We start from the raw sequence: 23,346 nt of genomic DNA on the forward strand, positions 1-23,346 counted from the left end.
TCGTTTTGGACCAGGCTTTTTAAAACGTGCTGCTTTTATTTTATTTATATAAAATAAAAATTTTATTTTTTTATTTTTAATTTTAACTTGGCCAAAATGACGTCGTTTTGGTCTAGAGTTCAAAAAAAAAAAGGAAAAAAAAAAAGGAAAACTGCTGGGCCATTTCGTGGGCTTTTAAAATGGCTTCTACAATTTCTTACTTAATTGGGTTTTAATTGGGAGTTCTCTTTATTTAATTGAGTTTTAATAGAGCTTGCACAATTCCTTATTTAAGTGGGATTGAGAATTCTCTTTATAAAAGACCAATTTAACATCACCCAATCTCATTAGCGTGCATCACAAGAATCCTGCGTTTTTTTTTCCTTCTTGAGTACGCCAATCCAAAGTAAATCAGATGCATATATATTTTTTCTTGAGCAAACTCCAATTTTGTTTATTCTTTTTTTTTTTCTTTCCTTTTTAATATATATTTTTTCTTATTTAGCTTTCTCTGTATTAGTAAGATCAGTAGCAAACTCGAGAAGGAAGAGGCTACGTGACACTATATTCGAGGTATAATTAATTTTTATTTGTTTATTTAATTGATAATTTGATATTGATTTGTTTATTTAATTGATAAATTATAGTCAATTAGTCATAGTTATAGATATAAAACTGTCACGACACGATCAGAGAATAAAGAAATTCTCGAATCAGGGTGCGTGGATAAAAAGAAATAAATAAAAAGACTGAAAAAAATTGATTAAAATACATTACCATTATATATATGAAAAAAAATTATAATAATCTTACAAGTGTACAAGATATAAATAAAAGTTTATCACTCTAAACTAATCCAACTTCTTTGGTTTCGACTTTGTCTTGCTCACTAATAGATCTGAAAAAAAATAAAATAGGTGAGGGATGAGTAAACCATCGCTCAGTGAGTAGATTATATAATATGCCCGTCAAGCAATGCTATTTTATACACTCTAGAAAAATATAATAAAAAGATACACAATCCAAATCATATCACATCATTACTTCATATCTTGGTTATCCTTCACAAATTGTACCCAGTATGTAACCCCTATAGGCCTCACCGCCCTATGTCCTCGTCTGGTACATTTATCCTTTGGATACCCCGTCCCTGAAGTTCTCATGTTCCATGAATAACACATACTTCACAAAAACTCCAAATAATATATACTGTGTGAAATATTGCACAAATTAGACATGCTTGACTTGAAAATAGAGAGAGATTTGTATATAGAATATACCCATAATTTTCACATTTATCACAAAATACGAACTTTTAGAACATATTACATAACCCACTCACCATGATAAGTATGAAATATTGCAAGACAAACACACAGGTTCTTCATCGTGTTTCCTTTTTCTTCATTCTCTCTCTCTCTCTCTCTCTCTCTCTCTCTCTTACTACTTCATGGTAGAAATCTATCTTAAAGGATTGGAATGAATGTTTGAAGTAAGGAAGCATGATACTTATAGGAGAGGTTATGGATGCACCCAAATAATTTTTATATATACAATATTTTAAACCACCAAAAGATAAGATAGAAAAGGGAATAATGTGAGTCATTCCCCTTTGGCCAATGAAATCACAACACCACCACCAAAAGATAAGGTAGAAAGGTAAGGAATAATGTGAGTCATCCACCTTTGGCCAATGATATCACAACATCACTTGTTACTAGCATGTAAGGTGGCATGGCAATGATGATTTGATTAAAACCAATTCTAAGTCTCTATACATGGATAACAAGAATGGTGTCATCTTTCAACTAAAGGAATAATCTCATACTAGGCTTAAGATTTAATAACATATAAATCTTCACAATAAAGATTTAAATAAGAAAAGTTCATATTAATAAATAATTAATATTTGGTATGAATAATTATTTAATATATATATATATATATATTTACAGGTTCTCACAAAAACCCTTATTTTGTTTTAATTATATAGTTATGGAATGGTACTTTAAGAGAAAGAATTTAAATCCTCCAAATAATCCGGGTAGTTCAAATCATCCTTCAAATAATCCGGTTAGTTCCAACCCTCCTTAAAATAATCTGGCTAGTTCCAACCTTTCTTCAAATAATCCGGCTAGTTCAAAACATGTTTTAAATAATCCAGCTAGTTCACATCCTCCCTTGAATAATTCGGGTAGTCCGAAATGATCGGAGGTCACTGAGTTGGATGAACTATTGGCTAATCTTCTGCAGATCCTGGACTTAGACCTCCAATAACTTATTATAATCCCAATTAACTTTTAAAAATTGCATCTCTACTAAAAATTTTTCAAATCCGCCGCTGCACATAGGTGAAATCTAGAAAAGAGCAAGAAAGAATTCATATTGGTCAATGAATTCAAATAGTGGGAACAACGGAACCCAAGTGGGAACAACGGAACCCAAATTGGTCAATGAATTCATAGTGGAACAATAGAACCCAAATTGGCCAATGAATCCATACTTGGGCTTGTAATCCCAAATTGGTAAGCCTCATCTCTTGGGTCGACCCCAATTTAACCTAGGCCTTGTTTACTTGGAGTTTGTTTTTTTGGTTGCCATATTTGGCTTCTATGCATGACCTTTGTTTACATAATTGTAGCTTAACTTGCCATCAATTGGTATGAGAGAAATTCTCATGCAACGGGAATATATAACTTTTTGCTATTTTCGATCAATAACGCAATGACATATAAGATAATTTTTTTACATATTATTGTGTTATTGCCCGAAGATAGCAAAATAATACTATCTCCATTACATGTAAGTTTTTTTTTCTTTTTCTGTGGTGGTGGTAGGACCTATTACAATCACTAATTAATATAAGCAAAGAAAGATTGTATGGCCATGTGATATTGATGCATCAGGAGGAATGGATATAATTTATAAATTATATAAACAGTAATTTTTTAACACGTTAAATTATCTCACGCACTTTTTTATTATGAGCAATAGAGGGACGTGTGGAATATGAGATTTGATTTGAAGTACCAAAATCATGCCTCGCCCTCCAACTCTGCGGCTCTGCTTGAGTGGTGGGAGACAAATTTTCAAGACTTAATGGCGGGCCCACAATCAGTCAGATAAATGGACGGCGACGATTCTCCAGTCCATTCTACCTAGATCTCTGCTCAATTCGGTCCACCTATTTCCACCCCCTGACTTTACCGTGCCAGTAAAATAGTAAAAGCAGTAAAAACCCCATTACAATTTACAATACAAGGCGTCGCGTGTTTTGCACGTGATCAGAAGTCACGTAGGGTAGGTGGCAAGAAAGGCGTTTGACTTTGGGATGAGGCTGTCTGGGAGAAACGCCTGCTCGTCCATCAACAGAGTGACACGTGTACCGAAACAGCCGACGAGACTTAATTGGCGTTGATCGGTTTCTGTCAAACCGCATTTACCACGCACAGTAAATCAATAAATTACAGGATTTATGGCGAAGTGTTATGAAAATCCAAAAACCTAGAGAGATGAAGAGACTCTGAAGTCTGAACCCAGCTGAGCAAACCAAACCAGAGCAAAGCAAAAGGCCAGAGCTCTTGCTTTGTTTTAATATTTTTTTTTTTCCAAATAACACCGACAATTCTTCAACTTTGCATGCCATGCTGGTGATCCTTCTCTCTCTCTCTCTCTCACTTCTTTTTCTTTAGTTCTTTTGAGGTCTTATTTAATTTTTTTTGTTCTGATTTAATGAATTTTTTTTCGTTTATTTCTTCTTGGAAGTATTTTTTTTCCCTTTTTTCTACAAGCTTTGAATTTATTCTGTTGTTTTTTACTTCAAAGAGTTTTGTTAATTACTTGGGTACATTCTAATTTCAGCATTATTTTAATTTATTACTTGTTGTTTTTCACTTCAAAGAGTTAAAGATTTCATAATCTTCTGGGTTTTGAGTACTCTTCCAGTGCATGTTGTTTGAGCTAGGGTTAAAGATTTCTTGGGTTGAAAATAGTTTCTGAATCCTGATATTGTTTTTTTTTTTGGTGATACCAAATTTGATGCAGTTTCTGGGTCAAGTGAAGTAGTGAAGTGAAGAGGCAAAGCCTATATCTGACAAACTTTGACATATCTATTTTCCACAAGTCCATTTATCTCTTTTAAAAAGTTGTATTTTTGGAAGCAAGCGAAAATGTATGGGGATTGCCAAGTAATGTCAACCATGGGAGGTGGGAACGTAGTCACCTCGGAAACCCTCTTTTCATCTCCGATCCAAAACCCTAACTTCAACTTCATGCCTTCCCAGCTCCCTTTCCAACCTTTCTCTTCCATCATCAATCCTGTAAGCTACTATTTTTTCTTCTTCTTCTTCTTCTTCTTTTCTCTAAGTATTTTTGTATTTAATGGGAAAATGAACAGAAAGAAGAAAACGGGCTGCTGATGAGAGGCAAGGAGGAGATGATGGAGAGTGGTTCTGGAAGTGAGCAAGTTGAAGAAAAGTCTGGAAACGAGCAAGAGGCTGATCAACTTCAACAGCCCCCTAAGAAGAAACGCTATCATCGCCACACTGCTCATCAGATCCAAGAAATGGAGAAGTATATATCATCTCTCTCTCTCTCTCTCTCTCTCTCTCTCTCTCTCTCTCTCTCTCTCTCTCTCTGTGTTAACAAACGTGTTAATTTGTGTTTAACAACACGTTTTTATATAAACACATACAGTTTGTTTAAGGAGTGTCCTCACCCAGACGACAAGCAGAGGCAAAAACTGAGCCAGGAGCTGGGACTGAAGCCACGCCAGGTCAAGTTTTGGTTCCAAAACCGACGAACTCAAATGAAGGTAAAGTAAGGAGCTGGGCTGGGGGGGGGGGGGGGGTTTGTCAACGGTTCACACTGCGCACCCTTTGATTCAACACACGAGTCCCGAGGAACCGCGTTCGTCATTTAAACACTTCAAAACCCTAATAAACGCCTTAACGTTGTTAACTTTTGAAGGATCAAGAAGAATCTCATTTATTCTGGATCGGCTCTTTGCTTAGTTTTAGGCTTTAATTTATGATGAAGTCTGCACCTCATTAATATGCACAATAAACCCTTTACCTACACACGTGCTTCCCAAAGCTTAATTGGACTCTTGCTCAGCAATAAAAGCTTTGCCCTTTAGGGTTGTGGCAGAATAGGATTATGGTGCTAGCACCTTAAGGCTTGGCTATCTTTGGGCTTAAGTTTGACTAATTGTTTTTGTGGTGGTTTTATTTTGTCTAGGCACAACAAGACCGGTCGGATAATGTGATGCTTAGAGCAGAAAATGATAGCCTGAAGAACGAGAATTACCGGCTACAGACGGCGCTGCGCAATATTATATGCCCTAATTGTGGAGGACCATCTATGATTGCGGACATTGGCTTGGATGAACAACAACTTCGACTTGAGAATGCTCGACTCAGAGAAGAGGTACTATTAATTCAGCAATGCTGTATTTAATTGTCACAAAATTTGGAAAATTTGGGTGATTTCTTTCTTTTCCTTTCTGGTGAACAGAACATTGGAGATTTCATTTGTCTGAATTCATTGCATTTTCTTTTTCTTTTGCGTTAAATTCCAAATAAATTGAATTGTTGTTCTTGCCGTTTCTTTTGTGTGCATGGAAAGGAAATATTATCATTGAGTAAGTAAATTTAAATCCTCAGAATTTATATTATGTAAACTCCTTAAAATAAGGTCTATTTGGAGAGAAGATTTTGGTCATAAAAAAGCAATGGAATTCTTTGGATCTTAAAAAACAATATCATTATTTAAATACATGAATCTCTAGCTTTATTTGTGCATGCTTGAGTAGTTGAATTAGTAGCTGCTTTTAGGGGTTATTAAGACATTAATCTTTTTCACAGTTGGAACGAGTTTGTTGTCTGAGTTCACGATATACTACTGGCCGGCAAATCCAAACAATGGCACCTGGAGATCCTCTCATGTCAGCATCCAGTTTGGATTTGGATATGAACATCTATTCAAGGCATTTCCAAGACCCAATGACTTCTTGTGGGGACATGATCCCCATGCCTTTGTTGCCACCAGAAGTGCCTTCCCACTACAATGAGGGTGGTGTATTGTTAGATGAGGAAAAGTCTCTTGCAGTGGAGCTTGCCGCTTCATCGGTGGATGAACTTGTTAAGATGTGCCAGGCTGGTGAGCCTCTTTGGATCCGGAACAGTGAAATTGGGAAGGAAGTGCTTAATGTTAAAGAATATACCCGGATGTTCCCACCGTGGCCTTTGAACCTCAAGCACCACTCAAGTGATCAGTTTAGGACAGAAGCTACTCGTGATAGTGCTGTGGTTATCATGAATAGCATCAATCTTGTAGATTGCTTCCTTGATGCTGTAAGTGCCCTTGTTTTTAATTCGTAACTTTTTTTTATTAAGAACCTTAGAAGAGGATATACTAATTAGTTGCCAAAGTACTATAATATCTTTTACTTTCAGCTCTCTTAATCAACTATTACCAACCTTCTAACTTCTCTGGTTATCTGTTTTTTCAATTTTAACTTTACAGAATAAGTGGATGGAGCTGTTTCCTTCTATTGTTTCTAGAGCCAAAACTGTTCAAGTTATTCAAGCAGACCCCTCTGGTCAAGCAAATGGTTCTCTTCAGCTGGTAGGTATCTCAAATGTGCCTCAAATTCACAAATGATGAAAATTTTGATCAACAAAATGAGGCACAAATTCATAAGTTGTATTAGGAAATTAAATTTCTTTTATATACTAGGATGCTCAATCAATATCAAACATTGGGTACTTGTTACTTTGTGCAGATGTATGCCGAATTGCAAATTCTTTCTCCTCTGGTGCCAACTAGAGAAGCACATTTTCTACGTTATTGTCAACAAAATGCGGAGGAGGGATGTTGGGCAATTGTAGATTTTCCCATAGATAGCTTCCATGACAACCTCCAGTCGTCGTTTCCCCGATACAAGAGATTGCCCTCCGGCTGCCTTATCCAAGACATGCCCAATGGATACTCAAAAGTGTGTTCTGCTGCTTTCACTCAATTTATGTACTCTGAGTTTTTCTATTTCCCTAATTATATATCTTGAAATATATTATACATGTATCTCTTATATTATTTTACTGGCTTTTGAACAGATTACATGGGTAGAACATGCAGAGATAGAGGAGAAGCCTGTCCACCAAATATTGAGCCACTATATCTACAGTGGGATGGCTTTCGGGGCGCAACGCTGGCTTGCAATCTTACAAAGGCAGTGTGAAAGGGTTGCAAGTCTCATGGCCAGAAATATATCAGACCTTGGAGGTTAAATAAATAAATTATGTTCCTTATTATAATAAAGTGATGTTCATAGATTAATTAGAATGTATTATTCTTACATGGGATTTATATATATGCAATATGCAGTGATACCTTCCCCAGAAGCACGAAAGAATTTGATGAAACTGTCACAGAGAATGATAAGAACATTTTGTGTAAACATGAGCACCTCCAATGGGCAGTCATGGACGGCTCTATCTGATTCCCCAGACGACACTGTTAGAATAACCACAAGGAAGGTCACAGACCCTGGTCAACCCATTGGTGTTATTCTCAGTGCTGTGTCCACAACCTGGCTCCCATATTCTCACTACCGTGTCTTCGAACTCCTACGGGACGAACATCGCAGAGCTCAGGTATGGCGTTTGCTAGCTAGGTTAATTAATTTGTGTGCTGATTAGTATTATATGATGACCATCTTAATTGGTCATCCATATTGATGAACTCTACATGATTATTCTCAATCCTTAGAGGTGTAAGCTTGATATATATTGTTGACTCATTCTCTGACACCTTAAACTTTTAAGACTATTTGTTCGTCATGATATTAGAGCGTTTCTTTTCAAGGGCCGTGAGTCTGGCTCTCTTTCCCACTTCTTGTTGGTTTTGCACGATATAGGATGTAGGTTACACCTATATGTTTGTCTCTCTTTTCCTCTAGATCACCATGCACTGAGAAAATTAATCTAAACAATAGTTCAACTTCACAATTTGGCAGATGTATGTTATGCTATGAAACATGTGACTGGAATATTTGGGTATATAAAGGCACAAATTATGATGTGGTAACAACTGATTGTAAATGTGTTTAAATTTAGCAGCTTGATGTTCTTTCCAATGGGAATTCCTTGCACGAAGTGGCTCACATTGCCAATGGCTCTCATCCTGGCAATTGCATTTCTCTTCTTCGCATAAACGTAAGCATTCCCTTTGAAATTTTCTTACACCAATTTATTTATTAAATTTCCATATCCTGCCAAAGTAATACTTCATTCACATCTTTGAAATTTGATTCTGAATTCCAGGTAGCTAGCAACTCAGCACAGAACGTAGAGCTAATGCTACAAGAGAGCTGCACCGACGAGTCGGGCAGCCTTGTGGTGTACACAACCATGGACGTGGACGGCATCCAATTGGCAATGAGTGGAGAGGACCCTTCCTGCATTCCCCTCCTTCCTCTCGGCTTTGTCATTGTCCCACTGCACCCTATGGAATCTACCGGTCCAACACCCAATCACCTCACCTCATCATCGCCAGATCATCGTCAAGAAGACAGCACTGCCACCACCACCACGACCAGCAATGTTATCAACTCAGGTTGTCTGCTGACTGTGGGACTCCAAGTCCTTGCCAGCACAAGTCCTTCCGCAAAACTCAACCTCTCCAGCGTCACCGCCATTAACAACCATCTCTGCAACTCGGTGCAGCAGATTATCTCCGCTCTCAGTAGCGGCAGCGACACGTGCATTGCCGCTGCTACAACTGAGAATGGCAGCGTTGGTGGCGGCGCCTCTTGCTCCGACCCAACTGCTTCCAGCCCCAGGCAATAGCTTGGATGGCCGGGACATTGAGCTACGTGCTAAATTACCCAAAAACAACCTGTCCTCTCTCCCAGCAGTTTGGCTTTTCAGTACTAAATTTAGGGTTTGTGTCCGGGAGTTTTATTTCTACTGCAAACCAAAAAAAAAAAAAAAAAATCATCCAGCATTCCTTTTACAGCTATTTACTGATTCAGTAAGTAGTACCATAAGGAATGCAGCATGATTTTTTTTTTGCTTGTTGATTTGTTAAATTTCTAATATCTTAGTAATGGGAGGGGTAGGGATGTCAAAGGAAGTTAATAGGTGTGCCAGTGGTTTCTTGGTAAATAAAGGAAAGATGGTGGAGCTAGCTAGAGGAGCTGGTAGCTAGTAGCTGGTAGTTGGTAGGTAAGTGGAGGTGGAGGGAGTTAAGAGGGAGTCAAGAGCGCACCACAGAAGAAGACCCTTTGGTTTTGCGGTGAGGTTCAGAAATTAAAGAGAATGGGCCTCACCAGCCTCTGCAAGGGGTGGTGGTTCGGGTATTGACTTCTCCTTGTCTTTTGCCTTGTTTTTATTTTTTTGGACGGACTTGTGTGTTGGCTTTTGGGTTTATGATAAGGATTCAACGCTTCTGAATTTTTTCAATTACGAAATTTGCATCTTCTGAATTTTTTAATTATAAGCTATCGTAGATTAAACAAACAAAAAGTGTACAGAAGAAGGAAAAAAAACTGCATCAATTGGGATTTTAAAAGATTATTTTAGGATAAATAAGTTTTGTGGTATTCAATTAAGATTTTTAAATTATCTAAACAAATCTTGTGATATTCATTAAGACTATTAGGATTTTTAAAAGAGAGTGTTCAAATCTAGTGGTATTCAATTTAAACTTTAAACAAGTAACAAAAAATCTTATAGTATTCAAAAACTTGCAAATTTCAAAGTATTTTTTTAAATGTGAAATGGTGCGAGACTTTTTAGTAGGAAGTATAAATACTAAGAGCATCTTCAACCGAAATACCAATTCCAACGTGTCAAGTTTTAACCCAAAAAAAGACATTTTAAGCCTTCCAACCGTGATACCAAATCCTAGTTGAATTGATGTACTTCACTTTTGCTGTCAAAATTGACGCCAACATGTTGAGACGTCTTTTTGTTTTTTAAATTATTTTAATGCTGAGCCCATTTCCTTCTCTCCTCTTCCATGTACAGTTCTTAACCCTATTTAATATTTTACTCTTAAATATCTAGCCCACCTGCCTTTAAAAATAATAAAATAAAATGTATATTTGACATCTTGGTTGGATAAAGAGTTTTACAATATGTCAAATTGCCACATCAGCCATCAGATTTAAATTTGATGTTTGGTATTTGACATCTCCCTTGGAGATGCTCTAAGAGCATTCACAATCATACTCTCTATTTTTTAGTTAAATTTTAGCTAAAAACATATAAAAGTTATTTTAGGAGCTCTCTATAAAATTTAAACTTCAATTATGCTCTCTAGTTTAAGGAGTCATAAATGCTATAACTCTTTTTTGATTGGTCCATCTCTATTAAAAATTAAAATAAACAATAGTTAGCATTAAATAAAGGTTTGAAATACTTATTAAATAAAGCAGCATTAAATTATAGGGAGTCACTAGGAGTTTTTTCTCTCTCCTCAGATTTACGAGCTCCTAGAGGTCTCCTTATTTTATGAGGTGGATAGGGAGCATTGTCGGAGTTGTATTTTTACAATTCCTCCCTAAAATTTGTCTAAGGAGGTGGTTTAGGGAGCCCATTGTGAATGCTGTATTTTTATATTAAAACAAAAAAAAGAATAAAAATTTATATCTTTAAAATAACAATAAAAGAAAATCAAATAAAAAACCAAAAAAAAAATAAATTCAAGTTTTGGGGTAGAAATCGAGATAGAGAGGGAGAGAGAGAGAGTTTAATTTTAATTTTTTATTCATATTTTAATCAATTTAATACAAACAAAAAAAACCATTTTGACACCGCATTTAACTAAAAGTTAACAAAATTGATGGCAATATCATTTGTCATAACAAAACTGAAGTTGAAGGACCACAGGAACGATTTTGGAAATTGAGGGACTCAAATACAAATCGAATTAGGGACTAATAAAATAATTAACCCTAATTGTTCTCTAGCGTTCGAAATCTTTTATTTTATATATATCAAATGTTGCCTTGTTACTGATGATAATAGTGACTCAAAACACAAATCTTCTTGCTTTGTTTTAAATTTTTCTTTTATTGTTAACAATTTTAATGTTGTTAGTATTGATTTTGTGATTGGCATTTTCTAGAGACAAATTAGACTAAGTATAGATGGTAAATTAGTTGTGATGGTGGCTGTCAAAATTCCAAGATATGCTCTGAAGGCTTACATGTCAACCAACGATCACTAAGGCAAATTCCTCATTCAATCATGCATCCTGATTGTGGTATTTCAAGCATTATTTCAAACTCACAATTTGATTAACATTTTGATTAAGAAGACTTTTTATTTTAAGAAAGATTAATTTATTTTATAAATTGCTTTTCAGTTTTGAACATTAAAAGTCTTCATTGATTGGAAATCAATTAGTCTGTTTTTGGAAAATTAATATGTTGATTAGGAAGTAATTGATCTTGTTTCTAGTTTTGAAAACCATTATAAAAAGCAAGGCTTGGTTTTCATTCGTTCAACAACTTTCAACGACTAGAGAGTATTTCTTGAGTTTTCATATATACAAAAGAAAAGTTGTTGTGCTTTATTTTCCAGAAGGATAAATCATCAAGAGTAAGATTATCTTGGTGATTTATCTTCGTATTCATATTGCATTCATTTGCATGTTCGGTGACTCATACGGTTGAGGGCACTAAGACCGTTGTGGCGGTTTTTCTCCGGTGAGCTTGAATCGATCGTGACCAGTATCAGATTCAACATAAAGAGAGTTGAAAGAACTCCGGCGAGTTTGAAGCAATCGTGATCAGTATTACGTTCAACATAAGGAGTGTTGAAAGATCATCCCGCGAGAAGTTGAGTTATGAAGAAGTTGTACGTTGTCTAGAGTGTTTAGGACAAGTTTGTATACTTATTGTAATCATCGTTCTATAGTGGATTTGCCTTGGACTATCAGGTCCCGTGAATTTTCCCCAGATGTGGGGTTTTACCACGTAAAATAACTTCTGTGTTTTTATATGCTTTTATGTTCTGTACTGTAGAGGATTGATACATCATATCAATCCCTTTGGTGTGTTTTTATATATTACTGTATTACTCTTGACTATTCAAAATACAGACTTTACTTTTTAGTGTTTTAAGCCATCTTATAGGTATTTTCTGTTCTCAATATATTGATGTCATGTCATTAAGCAAGGACTTCAGGAAGCAAAGAATACAAACGGTCGATATTTACTTGCTGGAGCCTACTTGCTATCATTGCAATTTGTAAGTACAATCAATTACAAATTCATGGGTTTTCTTTTTCTTTGTGCTTGTGCTGCCTTTTTTTTTTCTTTTTTCTTTTGGGGTACAGTACTTTTGCTGGTTTGTTCTTTGTGCTTTTGAGTTGGTTGAGTTGTTCTTTGTGCTTTTGACCGAACCATGAATAAATAAGTGCGATTTTTATATACAATTCTTCATTTGCTTTTGTTGTTTTTTTTAGAGTGCGATTTTTATAAATAATTTGTCCAATGAACCAAAATTGCACTCTACTAAAAAAAACAGCAAAAGCAAATGAAGAATTATATATAAAAATAGCACGCACTTATTCAAAAGCACAAAGAACAAACCAGCAAAAGTAGTGTACCAAAAAAAAAAAAAAAAAAAAAGCTGCAAAAGCACAAAGAAAAAGAAAACCCATGAATTTGTGATTGATTGTACTTACAAATTGCAATGGTAGCAAGTAGGCTCCAGCAAGTAAACATCGGCTGCTTGTATTCTTTGCTTCCCCAAGTCTTTGCTTAATGACATGACATCAATATCGAGAAGATTAAAATTGTTGGCAATAAAAGAAAAATTCAAATAAAGCAAGAAGATTTGTGTTTTGAGTATAAGAAGACTTGAAACACTACCCATTTTATCTCGACGTTTGGTCAGCTCCCAACCCTCCATACCACACACACGCACACACAAATAAACCAGTTTCTAATTTCTTCCTCAATTGCAGAAACACTAACCCCAACTTGCTTCCTCTGTCTGCTTCCACTGCTGTTGGGCTCTTGGCCTCGTCCCACCAAAGCTACCGTCACCTATTAGTGTGAAATATCTCAAATTTCAAGTAAGTTTTAAACCCTAAGTCCCAATTAATGATAATGTATGATGTTTTTAATTTAATTGAAATTAGTATGCATAGAACTAATGATTTGTTGATATTGATTTGATTTATTGGAACATTGATGATTATTTGTGTCGTTATTATATGAGTTTGTTTTGAGGCAAGGTATTTCTTTTTCGTCTAATTTTTGTTGTTGTAATTTTTACATCTTGACTTCTCATAGTAAAATCTTGGATTCACCACTCTATTTATATATTAAGAAAATAATTGAAAGTACTTATGTTTATAAAAGATGAGCGGTTCTGAGATTTTACGCGTCTTATGCAAAATTAGCAATGAAACATCCTACAACAAAGACTTCAACAAATATATTAGAATTCAACCATATATATTGATATACCATTATTTACCTCTATTTGTCTTGATCTTATGAGAATGATCTCATTGATTTAGAGATTTTCTTCAAGAAAGGGAACTAAAACTTTGAGAATTTAAGAGAGAGAAATGGTGAAAATTGCAAAAGAAGACTACATGGTTTATGCCGGCCAGGTCAAAAAATAAATAAATTTGTACGCTGTGTAAAGGTTGGACTATGTTGGACTATTTTCACTGCACCTGGTCTGGAACGTTTCTTTTCGGTTTGCAATGGCAAACCTTATCTACTAGTACAAAATTGGTCAAAGGACACTGTTTTCTTTTTGTGCTCTTTGAGTTTTAAAGCACAAATTAATAACCACGGTTTACAATTAAATATTTGTGCTTACATATTTTACTCTCGCACACCACCTTTTTCTTTGTTTTGGGTGCTCTTATTTTTTTTGATGCGGTTTTGGTTACTCTTATGCCCATGGTTTTTACCAGTTTTTTTAGTAGTGTAATATATATATATATATATATATATATATGGAAAAAAGTAGAGAATTGTAAAATATTTAAAAAAATTAAAAATGATCATTGGTTAGTTAAGCATTGAAACTTTTTATTAAATAAGAATAATATAATAATATAATATTTTTCATATTAAAAAATTTAAAAATAAAAACCAAAACAAGAACAAATTTAATTTCATGGGTCACAACTTCTCTTTTATTTTGTTGGATCCTCTTTCTTAATTCTTAAATAAATAAATAAATAAACTCAATTGGGACTAAACTCAATAAAATAACATTAATATACACTAGCCTCTCCGCATGTGCTTCCGCGCCTGCGAAAGGCTTTTTAAATAAATAAAAAATATTTTAGAATTAAAAAGATAATGGGTAGTTGTTTTCCATAAAAATAGAATCCATTATCTGATTTTTCTTTTAATTTTGTTTTTTTAATATGAAAAAGTGTGAATTTACCATATTATCCTCATTTAATTAATAATTTCAATTCTTAATATTTGCATTAGCCAATGACATTTTCTAATATTTTGAATGTTTCACCATTTTCTAGTATGGAAGGTGACCAAGGAAAATGCAGTAAATTTGATGGTGAGAGTAGGTCCATTATTATATACGATGCATCCACTGTTGAAGAATTGAAAAAGAACATAGAAGCGAAGCTTCTTACCCATTCACCCTTGCTTTCTTCGTGCTGCATTTTCAGAGTTCCCGAGGTGATTCGGAGACAAAAAGAACAGGCCTATGAACCTAACATTGTCTCCATCGGACCCTTCCACCACGGCAATAAAAAATTCCAACTCTTTGAAGGTGTGAAACGTTGGTATTTACAATGCCTTCTGTCCTTATGCAAGGATGTGAGTTTGGAGAGCTTGATCAAAGTCATCATGGAGTTGGCTAAAAGTGCCCGCGACTGTTATGTAGCAGACCCGTTGGATGGTGATCTCGATCAAAAATACTTTGTAGAAATGATGATACTTGACGGTTGCTTCCTACTAGAACTATTTCGGAAGGCACTTCTCTATGAGCCACAACATGAAAACGACCCCATTTTCAACGTGTCATGCATGCGGACATATTTGTGCCATGACCTTCTGTTGCTAGAAAATCAGCTACCTTGGTCTGTGCTGGAGTGTTTGTACAACCTGACTGCCAATAGCCTCAGCCAAAGAGGAGCCTCCCTCACTTCACTTGTGCTCAACTTTTTCAAGCAATCCGTTGTGGATAACCTGATGTTGAACCCTAGCTTCGAGCTACCATGTCAGATTTTGCACATACTTGATCTGATAAGAGCCGTGATCGTTTCTGGATTCAAGGAGACGGCGAGTGTGGAAGAGCAGCATAAAAAGAAGGGGCTAAATTTGACTCAAAGGATCCCAAATGCGACATCTCTTTCAGAGGCAGGCGTTCGGTTCGAAAAAAGCCAAAACAAGGAAGAGGGAAAGGGAGAGTGCATAATGAACATGGAGTTCAAAAATGGGGTTTTTACAATTCCACCGTTGGGAATTAATGAGAGGACAGAGCCTCTGTTCAGAAACCTTATCGCCTTTGAACAATGCCACCATAGTCGCCTGCACAAGATAACATCCTACGCAGTTTTGATGGATAACCTCATCGACTCCAGAGAGGATGTAGATTTTCTTTGTGACAAAGGAATATTGGCCAATTGGTTGAACCCAGACGATGCTGCCCAATTCTTCAACAAGCTTTATGATGACACCATTGTCATGAGGTATTACTACAGTGGTCTCTCTGACAATGTGAATAACTATTACAAGACTAAATGGCACAAGTTTATGGAAACATTGAGGCATGACTATTTTTCTACCCCATGGACAATCATCTCTTTCATCGCGGCCTTTATCCTCCTGATCCTCACCCTAGTGCAGACCTTATATACTATTCAGTGGCCTTAATTAATTTTTGCTCAATTTCCTTCAGTACTATTTACCAAACCTATATGTAATAATCTATTTTTGTGTGTCAGCTTTAGAAACTTGTGAACAGCAGCTGCTGGTAGCCTACTTAATATTTGTGTGTTCTATTCTATTCTATTCTAATCAAGGTAAAAACCCACTTATTTTCTAGTAAAGAAACCTTGCTATTATCTTGCCATACTTGTACCTACTTACACACCACGTTTGGTCAACACGTCATTGTGGTCATATGTTAACCCCCATAACCTTTGATCTTACGAGAAAGCATAATAGTGTAAACAGAGTAATGCTTCCATTTCCATACACAAGAAAAAAAAGTTGATTGAATTGAACTGAATTAATGGAAAAATGGATGCAAATGGAGATAGCACTCCAAATTCGTTGATGGGGGCAACAAAAGAATAGAAGGTGATGGATGATGGGTGTGGGTTTGGGTTCGGTTGCATTACACCCAAGAGGCGGATGCTCAGTAGACTTGGAGAATCTAAGAGCGTTCATGAGTGCAAAGTTATGATGCCCATACGTCTCAATGGTGATGTAATTTTGGCAAGGTTTTGTCGTTCCATGTTACAAGAACATATCTCATGTTTAATAAATTTAATTTTTTATTAAATAAAAACTAAAATTCGTAAGTTAATTTAAATTAAAAGGGAGGGAGATGTCTCACACCACACACACAAATGATGTTATCTGAGACCTCCTGTCTAAACTTTCAACTCTTTTGAACAAAGAAATATAACCAAAAGTGAGGCCTCATTTATTATATGGCATATCATACTAGGGAACATTTGTTTCATGTCGTCCGGCCTTCATTGACTCCTAACCAATTTGGGCCCCTTACATTTATTTTATGCCCTTCAACTTGTGAGCCCTAAATAGTGACTTGTGTCCACTTCCACTATTTTACTTGAAATTGTTGTAAAGAATGTGGTGGAGCCCACACTATTCATTTGAAGACTTGTTAGTGATGATGAAGGTATTGTAGACGTGGAGTTCACGTATTCGAAGAAATAATTGCACATCCATGGGAAGCCAAGAGGCTTTGCCTATAAATGGACTTTCTCCTTTCATTGCAAGAGGATGCTCAATAGACTTGGAGAATCCAAGAGCGTTGATGTGGTGATGTAATTTTGGCAAGGTTTTGTTGTTTCCTGTTACAAGAACATATCTCATGTTTAATAAAATTTATTTTTAATTAAATAAAAACAAAAATATGTAAGTTAATTTAAATTAGAAGAAAGAGAGATTTCTCTCACACAAATGATGTTATAAGAGACATGTCTAAACTTTTGACTCTTTTGAACAGGGAAATATAACCGAGGCCTCATTTATTATATGCAAGGTCTAAAATATCAATGGTATCGAAAATATCGGTAGTCCAAAAACACGAAAATTTCAATGGAAATATTGGGATATTATCGATATCGATAAAAATTAAATAAAAACCACGAAAATTGTAAGAAAAACTTGGAAATTTTTATTGAAACTTCGGAGGATGTTTATTTAGTCAATTATCTATTAGTTTATTACAAAAAAATTGGAAGAAAATGCATTGCATGATGGGTTTAACTGATTTAAGTTGATTATATAGCGAGCTGACAAACATTGTGAGTGTAGAAAATATGTAGTAATTAATAAAAGAATATTAAACACACCATAATCATTTATATATAATGATTTATTACAATATTTTACACTTTATACATTGCTTGGTAATATACATAAGTGACTTAGTATCACATAGAGTTTTCTTTTGTGTATTATCACAAAAACATAAGCAACATCGTGGCTAAGGCATTGGAGGAGTGAAATGGCAAAGGTTCGAATTCCCTTTGTGTTTTTTTTTCCTTTTTTCCATTACATTGATATTTTCGATATTTTCAATATTCTAACAATATTATAGCGATATTTTGACAAAATATTGCTGAAGTATGAGCGAAATTATCAACATCGATATTTTTCGATATTATCGATATTTATACGATATGTATATGTATACGTTCCGAAATATCCATGACCCGAAAAAACGATAATATCCTCGATATTTCGTCGATATTATCGATATTTTAGACTGATTATATGGCATATTATACTAAGGAACTTTCGTTTCATATCGTCCGGCCTTCATTGACTCTCAAACCAATATGGGCCCCTCATTTATTTTATGCCCTTCAACTTGTGAGCCCTAAACAGTGACTTGTGTCCACTTCCATCATTTTACTTGAAATTGTTGTAAAGAATGTGGTGGAGCCAACTAACTATTCATTTGAAGACTTATTGTTTTAGTGGGTAAAGTGATGATGCATGTAGAAGTGGAGTTCACATATTGGAAGAAATAATTGCACATCCACGGGAAGCCAAAAGGCTTTGCCCATAAATGGACTTCCTCTCTTCATTGTAATGTGACACACCATCAAAGAAGAGAAATGAGAGCCCAAACAGAGAGGAAAGAAGATAGAAAGGAGGGTGAGAGAAATGAGAGCAGAGAGAAATTATCCAAGAGAGAAATATCAGTGAGTCTGAGATATTGTAAACACTAAAGTTGTAACCCTATTATTTTATGTAGTGGAAAAGTTACAGTTACTACTCTCAAAGGACGTAGGCATGGTCGAACCTCGTTAAATATTGTGTCTCAATTACTTTACGTGCAGCTCAATATTCGTGTATATAGTGTTCATTTTACAACACGTTATCAGCACGAGAAGCTCTCATGTATAATTTTCTCTACTGCACTATTATTTATACTACTAACCATTGTGTTGAGGGAAGGAAGAAAAGCATTGGAGGAGATGTTGTCTGCTAGAGAGAGGAACCTACTGACTTTTACAAGAGAGAGATATATGAGCAAAGCCACCGAAAAATGTTGATGGTGAGAGTACGTCCATTTATAGGCCAAAAAATTAGCTGTTCACTCACAAGCCTTTGGCTTCACTCGAATGTTTGGTAGACAAGCATCATCATTTTTCTTCAATCAATTAGGTAGTGGGCTCTACCATTTTAGGCTCCATTCTTGACTTTATAACACTACCCATTTTATCTCAACATTTTGGTCAGCTCCCAATCCTCCACACCACACACGCGCGCGCGCACACACACACACACACAAATAGCCCCAGTTTCTAATTTCTTCCTCAATTGCAGAAACACTAACCCCCAACTTCCACCGTCTGCTTCCACTGTCGTCGGGCTCTTGGTGTCATCCCACCAAAGCTACCGCCGCTTATTAGTGTGAAATATCCCAAATTTCAAGTAAGTTTTAAACCCTAAGCTCCAATTAATCATAATGTATGATGTTTTTAATTTAATTGAAATTAGTATGTATAGAATTAATGATTTGTTGATATTGATTTGATTTATTCGAACATTGATGATTATTTGTGTCGTCATTGATTGATATGAGTTTGTTTTGAGACAAGGTATTTCTTTTTCCTCTAACTTTTGTTGTTGTAATTTTTACACCTTGACTTCTCATAGTAAAATCTTGGATTCATCACTCTATTTGTATATTAAGAAAATAATTGAAAGTACTTATGTTTATAAAAGATGGGCTGCTCTGAGATTTTACGCATCTTATGCAAAATTAGCAATGAAACATCCTAAAACAAAGACTTCAACAAATATATTAGAATTCAACCATATATATTGATATATCATTATTTACCTCTATTTGTCTTGATCTTATGAGAATGATCTGATTGATTTTGAGATTTTCTTCAAGAAAGGGAACTAAAACTTTGAGAATCTTAGAGAGAAAAATGGTGAAAGTTGCAAAAGAAGGCTACATGGTTTATGCCGGCCAGGTTAAAAAATAAATAAATTTGTACGCTGTATAAGGGTTGGACTATGTTGTATAAGTATATTTACTGCGTCTGGCGTGGAAAATTTCTTCGGTTTGCAATGGCAAACCTTATACAAAATTGGTCAAAGGACATTGTTTTCTTTTTGTGCTCTGTTAGTGATCTTTGACTTTTAAAGCACAAATTAATAACCACGTTTAACAATTAAATATTTGTGGTAACATGTTTTACTCTTGCACACCACTTTTTTTTTTTGGGTGCTCTTTTTTTTTTTTGATGCTGTTTTGGGTGCTCTTATGCCCGTGGTTTTTCCCCAGTTTTTAAGTAGTGTAATATATATAAATGAAAATAATGCTTAAATGAGAGTACGTAAATCAAAATAATGCTTAAATGAGAGTACTTACAAAAAATCTTGACTGAAAGATTTTATTGATAGAAAGTAGCACTCATTTAAGCATTATTTTATTGATAGATTTTATTGATGGACAATCTTGATTGAAAGGCAGTGAGAATCGTATTCCAGATTTTCTAACACTAGAATTTCTGCAGGGAAAGAAATGATAGGAAAAGAATCCGAATCAGTTAAACAAGGTAGTCAATCAGTTACCAGAAAACTTCCCCCTTCTATGAATCCAGTAAAAACAGAGCCTTCCCAAATCGTCCCCCATTCGGGATATTCTCCAATTCAAATTACCAATAGATTCACTAGTCTTGGTTCTACAGTCCCCAGCATTCGTCCCAATTATCAGTCAACCCTAATCTCCAATTATGATCCCTTCCAAGTCACAACCTCTTCTTCTTCTCAGCCATCAATTTCTTACATGAAAACTTCTCCCCATCACCCCCGCAGTAACAACGACCTCTTCATAATTGAACCTTGCTATAATAATCTCTCCAATCCAGTCTAAATAGCTAAAGCCTACTTTCCCCCCAACTATCACTTTGTTCCTCATCACCCAGAAAAGTCACTCAAATTCTACAGAGATATTCTTCTTGAAACCCAAACCCTAAAAATTAGACCAATCAAAGACAGAAATGATCCAAACATAATCCTTTATCATTCTATGTATATCCACAAAATTCTCAGCCAATCCGATTGGGGAAACCGCCCCTACTCTTTCAAAATTCTCAAATCAAACATCCAATACAGTTATTATGATTATATTGAAGCTTGGAATAACATATTCCTTCACCAAACTAAAGATTTCAGTCATTCATGGTTTGTCAACTTTGATAGTAAATTTAGAAGTCCTTTTCCCTCCTGGTTTTCTTCTTAGTCTACTTCCTAATTTTTGTCGCCAAATATAAAGTTTCTTGGATCCTCAAATGGTCTTATCAGGTTAACTGGGAAACAAGAACTCTTTCCGGACAAATTTCAGTCAAATGGTGGGATAGATTCAATTATGAAAGAGTCATTGGTCAAGTTTATACAAAATTTCCTCTAGTCTAAGTCGCACAACACAAGTCATCAATTTCTGAAGCCTCTCAGTCTTCCCTCCCAATTGAAGGAAGAACCAAATTATAAATGAAAGAATTAGCAAGGCAACTCATGATTCAAGCCTCCCAAATGAGTGATGATGAAGACGCCTCTCCAAAGTCACATGCCTCCCAAACCTCCTTCTCAAATCAGGAGCGTAATGCCAGCCAAAAGAAAAGCTCTTCTAGTCAAACAAAGTGGTGGGTAGACTACCAAGACAGTCAACATCCCTATGATCTCAATGAGGACTAAGCCCTCAAAAGTCTCAATCAGTCACTATTTGCTTTCCTAAAAGCAGACGCATGACTCTATAGTAACCCCACTCAGAGAAAATTATTCAATTCATATGATGAAATATAATTGTGCCGACACTACAGTAAGGCATCCAAGGCTACCGACACCTAAGTTTTAGGCCCTTTAAATATTGGCCTCTTGGCCGCTTTGGAAGAAGGCCGTTCTCTTCAGCAAGTGAATTTTCCAGTTTTCATAAGTCTTCTCTGAGCCCTCCCCTGAGAAACTATTGTAAAGTATTGAGTGTTACTAGTGTTACTATGTATGATACTACAAGCTATCAATAAAATCTTTCAATGAAGATTTTTTGTAAGTTTTATTGCATTAATTTTTGCATTAATTACTATTTTGTGTTTTGTGAGAAGAAGCATAGTTTAGCATTAATCATTTTCAGATATTGAAAGCAAAGCATATATCTACAATCATGGAAGGTGACAAAGGAAAATGTAGTGAAGTTGATTATGGACCCACTGTTGAAGAATTGAAAAAGAACACTTCTTATCCATTCACCCTTGCTTCCTTCGTGCTGCATCTTCAAAGTTCTTGAGGTCATTCGTAGACAAAAGAAATAGGCCTATGAACTTGACATTGTCTCCATCGGACCCTTCCACCATGCCAAGAAAAAATTCCAACTGTTTGAAGATGTGAAACGTTGGTATTTACAATTGCTTCTCTCCTCATCCAAGGATGTGAGTTTGGAGAGCTTGATCAAAGTCATCATGGAATTGGCTAAAAGCGCCCGTGACTGTTACTGGATTCAAGGAGACGTCACGTGTGGAAGAGCAACAGGAAAATAAAGGGCCAAAATTATTTCAACGGATCCCAAACGCGACATCTTTTTCTGAGACAGGCGTTCAGTTCGAAACAAGCCAAAACAAGAAAGAGGGAAAGGGAGAGTGCATAATGAACATAAAGTTCAAAAATGGGGGTTTTACAATTCCACTGTTGGTAATTGATGAGAGGACAGAGCCTCTGTTCAGGAACCTCATCGCCTTTGAACAATGCTACCATAGTTACATGCACAAGATAGCAAGCATCCTACGTAGTTTTGATGGCTAACTTCATCGACTCTAGAGAGGATATAGATTTTCTTTGTGAGAAAGGAATGTTGGCCAATTGGTTGAACCCGGAAGATGCTGCCCAATTCTTCAACAAGCTTTACAATAACACCATCGTCATGGGGTATTACTACAGTGATCTCTCCGATAATATGAATAACTATTACAATACTAAATGGCACAAGTTTATGGAAATATTGAGGCGTGACTATTTTTCTACCCTATGGACAATCGTCTCTGTCATCGCGGCCTTTATCCTCCTCGTCCTCACCCTAGTGCAGACCTTATATACTATTCAGTGGCCTTAATTAATATTTGCTTAATTTCCTTTAGTACTAATTACCAACGCGTAATAAGCTTGGATATCCCTATATGTAATAATCTGTTTTTGTGTGTGAGCTTTAGAAATTGTGAACAGCAGCTGCTGCTAGCCTACTTAATATTTGTGTGTTCTGTTCTGATCAAGGTAAAAACCCAGTTATTTTCTAGTATAGAAACCTTGCTATTCTCTTGCCAGACTTGTACCTACTTACACACCACGTTTGGTCAACACGTCGTTGTGGTCATATATTAACCCCATAACTTTTGCTTTTACGAGAAAAGTGTAAAAAAAGTAGTGCTTCCATTTCCATACATAAAAAGAAAAAGTTGATTGAATTGAACTGAATTAACGGACAAATGGATGCAAATGGAGATGGCACTCCAAATTCGTTGATGGGGCAACAGAAGAAGAGAAGGTGATGGATGATAAGGGAGAGTTTAGGTTCGGTGAGGCGGATGCTCAGTATACTTGGAGAATCCAAGAGCGTTGATGAGTGCAAAGTTATGATGGCC

The 23,346-nt window shown here is 35.7% G+C and overlaps 2 protein-coding genes, 1 long non-coding RNA gene and 1 pseudogene across 5 annotated transcripts; 3 read left to right on the forward strand and 1 right to left on the reverse strand.

The window, feature by feature from the left end:
* On the reverse strand, window positions 886-1,454 carry LOC109949243. Its single transcript, XR_002271802.1, has 2 exons — window positions 1,322-1,454; window positions 886-1,188 (listed from the first exon to the last, which is right to left on the reverse strand). It is a non-coding gene; the product is annotated as an uncharacterized LOC109949243 (long non-coding RNA).
* On the forward strand, window positions 3,396-9,457 carry LOC18777708 (homeobox-leucine zipper protein HDG5). 2 transcript variants are annotated; one of them, XM_020563335.1, is made up of 12 exons: window positions 3,396-3,629; window positions 4,024-4,298; window positions 4,376-4,551; window positions 4,675-4,792; window positions 5,218-5,406; window positions 5,844-6,332; window positions 6,505-6,606; window positions 6,764-6,976; window positions 7,095-7,263; window positions 7,366-7,634; window positions 8,097-8,195; window positions 8,304-9,457. In XM_020563335.1, exons 2-12 carry the CDS (start codon window positions 4,149-4,151, stop codon window positions 8,826-8,828), a joined length of 2,499 nt encoding a protein of 832 aa, XP_020418924.1. In that variant the 5' UTR covers window positions 3,396-3,629; window positions 4,024-4,148; the 3' UTR covers window positions 8,829-9,457. The 2 variants fall into 2 exon arrangements, with proteins under 2 accessions (XP_020418924.1, XP_007209851.1); XM_007209789.2 differs by having other exon boundaries at window positions 8,100-8,195.
* On the forward strand, window positions 12,164-15,936 carry LOC18776678 (UPF0481 protein At3g47200). 2 transcript variants are annotated; one of them, XM_020563503.1, is made up of 3 exons: window positions 12,164-12,885; window positions 12,961-13,071; window positions 14,506-15,936. In XM_020563503.1, the coding sequence occupies exon 3, from the start codon at window positions 14,507-14,509 to the stop codon at window positions 15,866-15,868; it is 1,362 nt and encodes a 453-aa protein (XP_020419092.1). In that variant the 5' UTR covers window positions 12,164-12,885; window positions 12,961-13,071; window position 14,506; the 3' UTR covers window positions 15,869-15,936. The 2 variants fall into 2 exon arrangements, with proteins under 2 accessions (XP_020419092.1, XP_020419091.1); XM_020563502.1 differs by having other exon boundaries at window positions 12,164-13,071.
* Window positions 21,879-23,043, forward strand: LOC109949187 (annotated as a pseudogene).

The sequence above is a fragment of the Prunus persica genome, chromosome G5, assembly GCF_000346465.2.
Source record: "Prunus persica cultivar Lovell chromosome G5, Prunus_persica_NCBIv2, whole genome shotgun sequence".
NCBI classification, from domain to species: domain Eukaryota; kingdom Viridiplantae; phylum Streptophyta; class Magnoliopsida; order Rosales; family Rosaceae; genus Prunus; species Prunus persica.

Bases quoted from the DNA above. Each gene is read 5' to 3' on its own strand.
- LOC18776678 (XM_020563502.1), top strand. From the start codon at position 14,507: ATGGAAGGTGACCAAGGAAAATGCAGTAAATTTGATGGTGAGAGTAGG.
- LOC18777708 (XM_020563335.1), top strand. From the start codon at position 4,149: ATGTATGGGGATTGCCAAGTAATGTCAACCATGGGAGGTGGGAACGTA. The intron at 4,552-4,674 runs GTATATATCATC...AAACACATACAG, and splicing joins CAGATCCAAGAAATGGAGAA to TTTGTTTAAGGAGTGTCCTC. The intron at 7,264-7,365 runs GTTAAATAAATA...TGCAATATGCAG, and splicing joins AAATATATCAGACCTTGGAG to TGATACCTTCCCCAGAAGCA.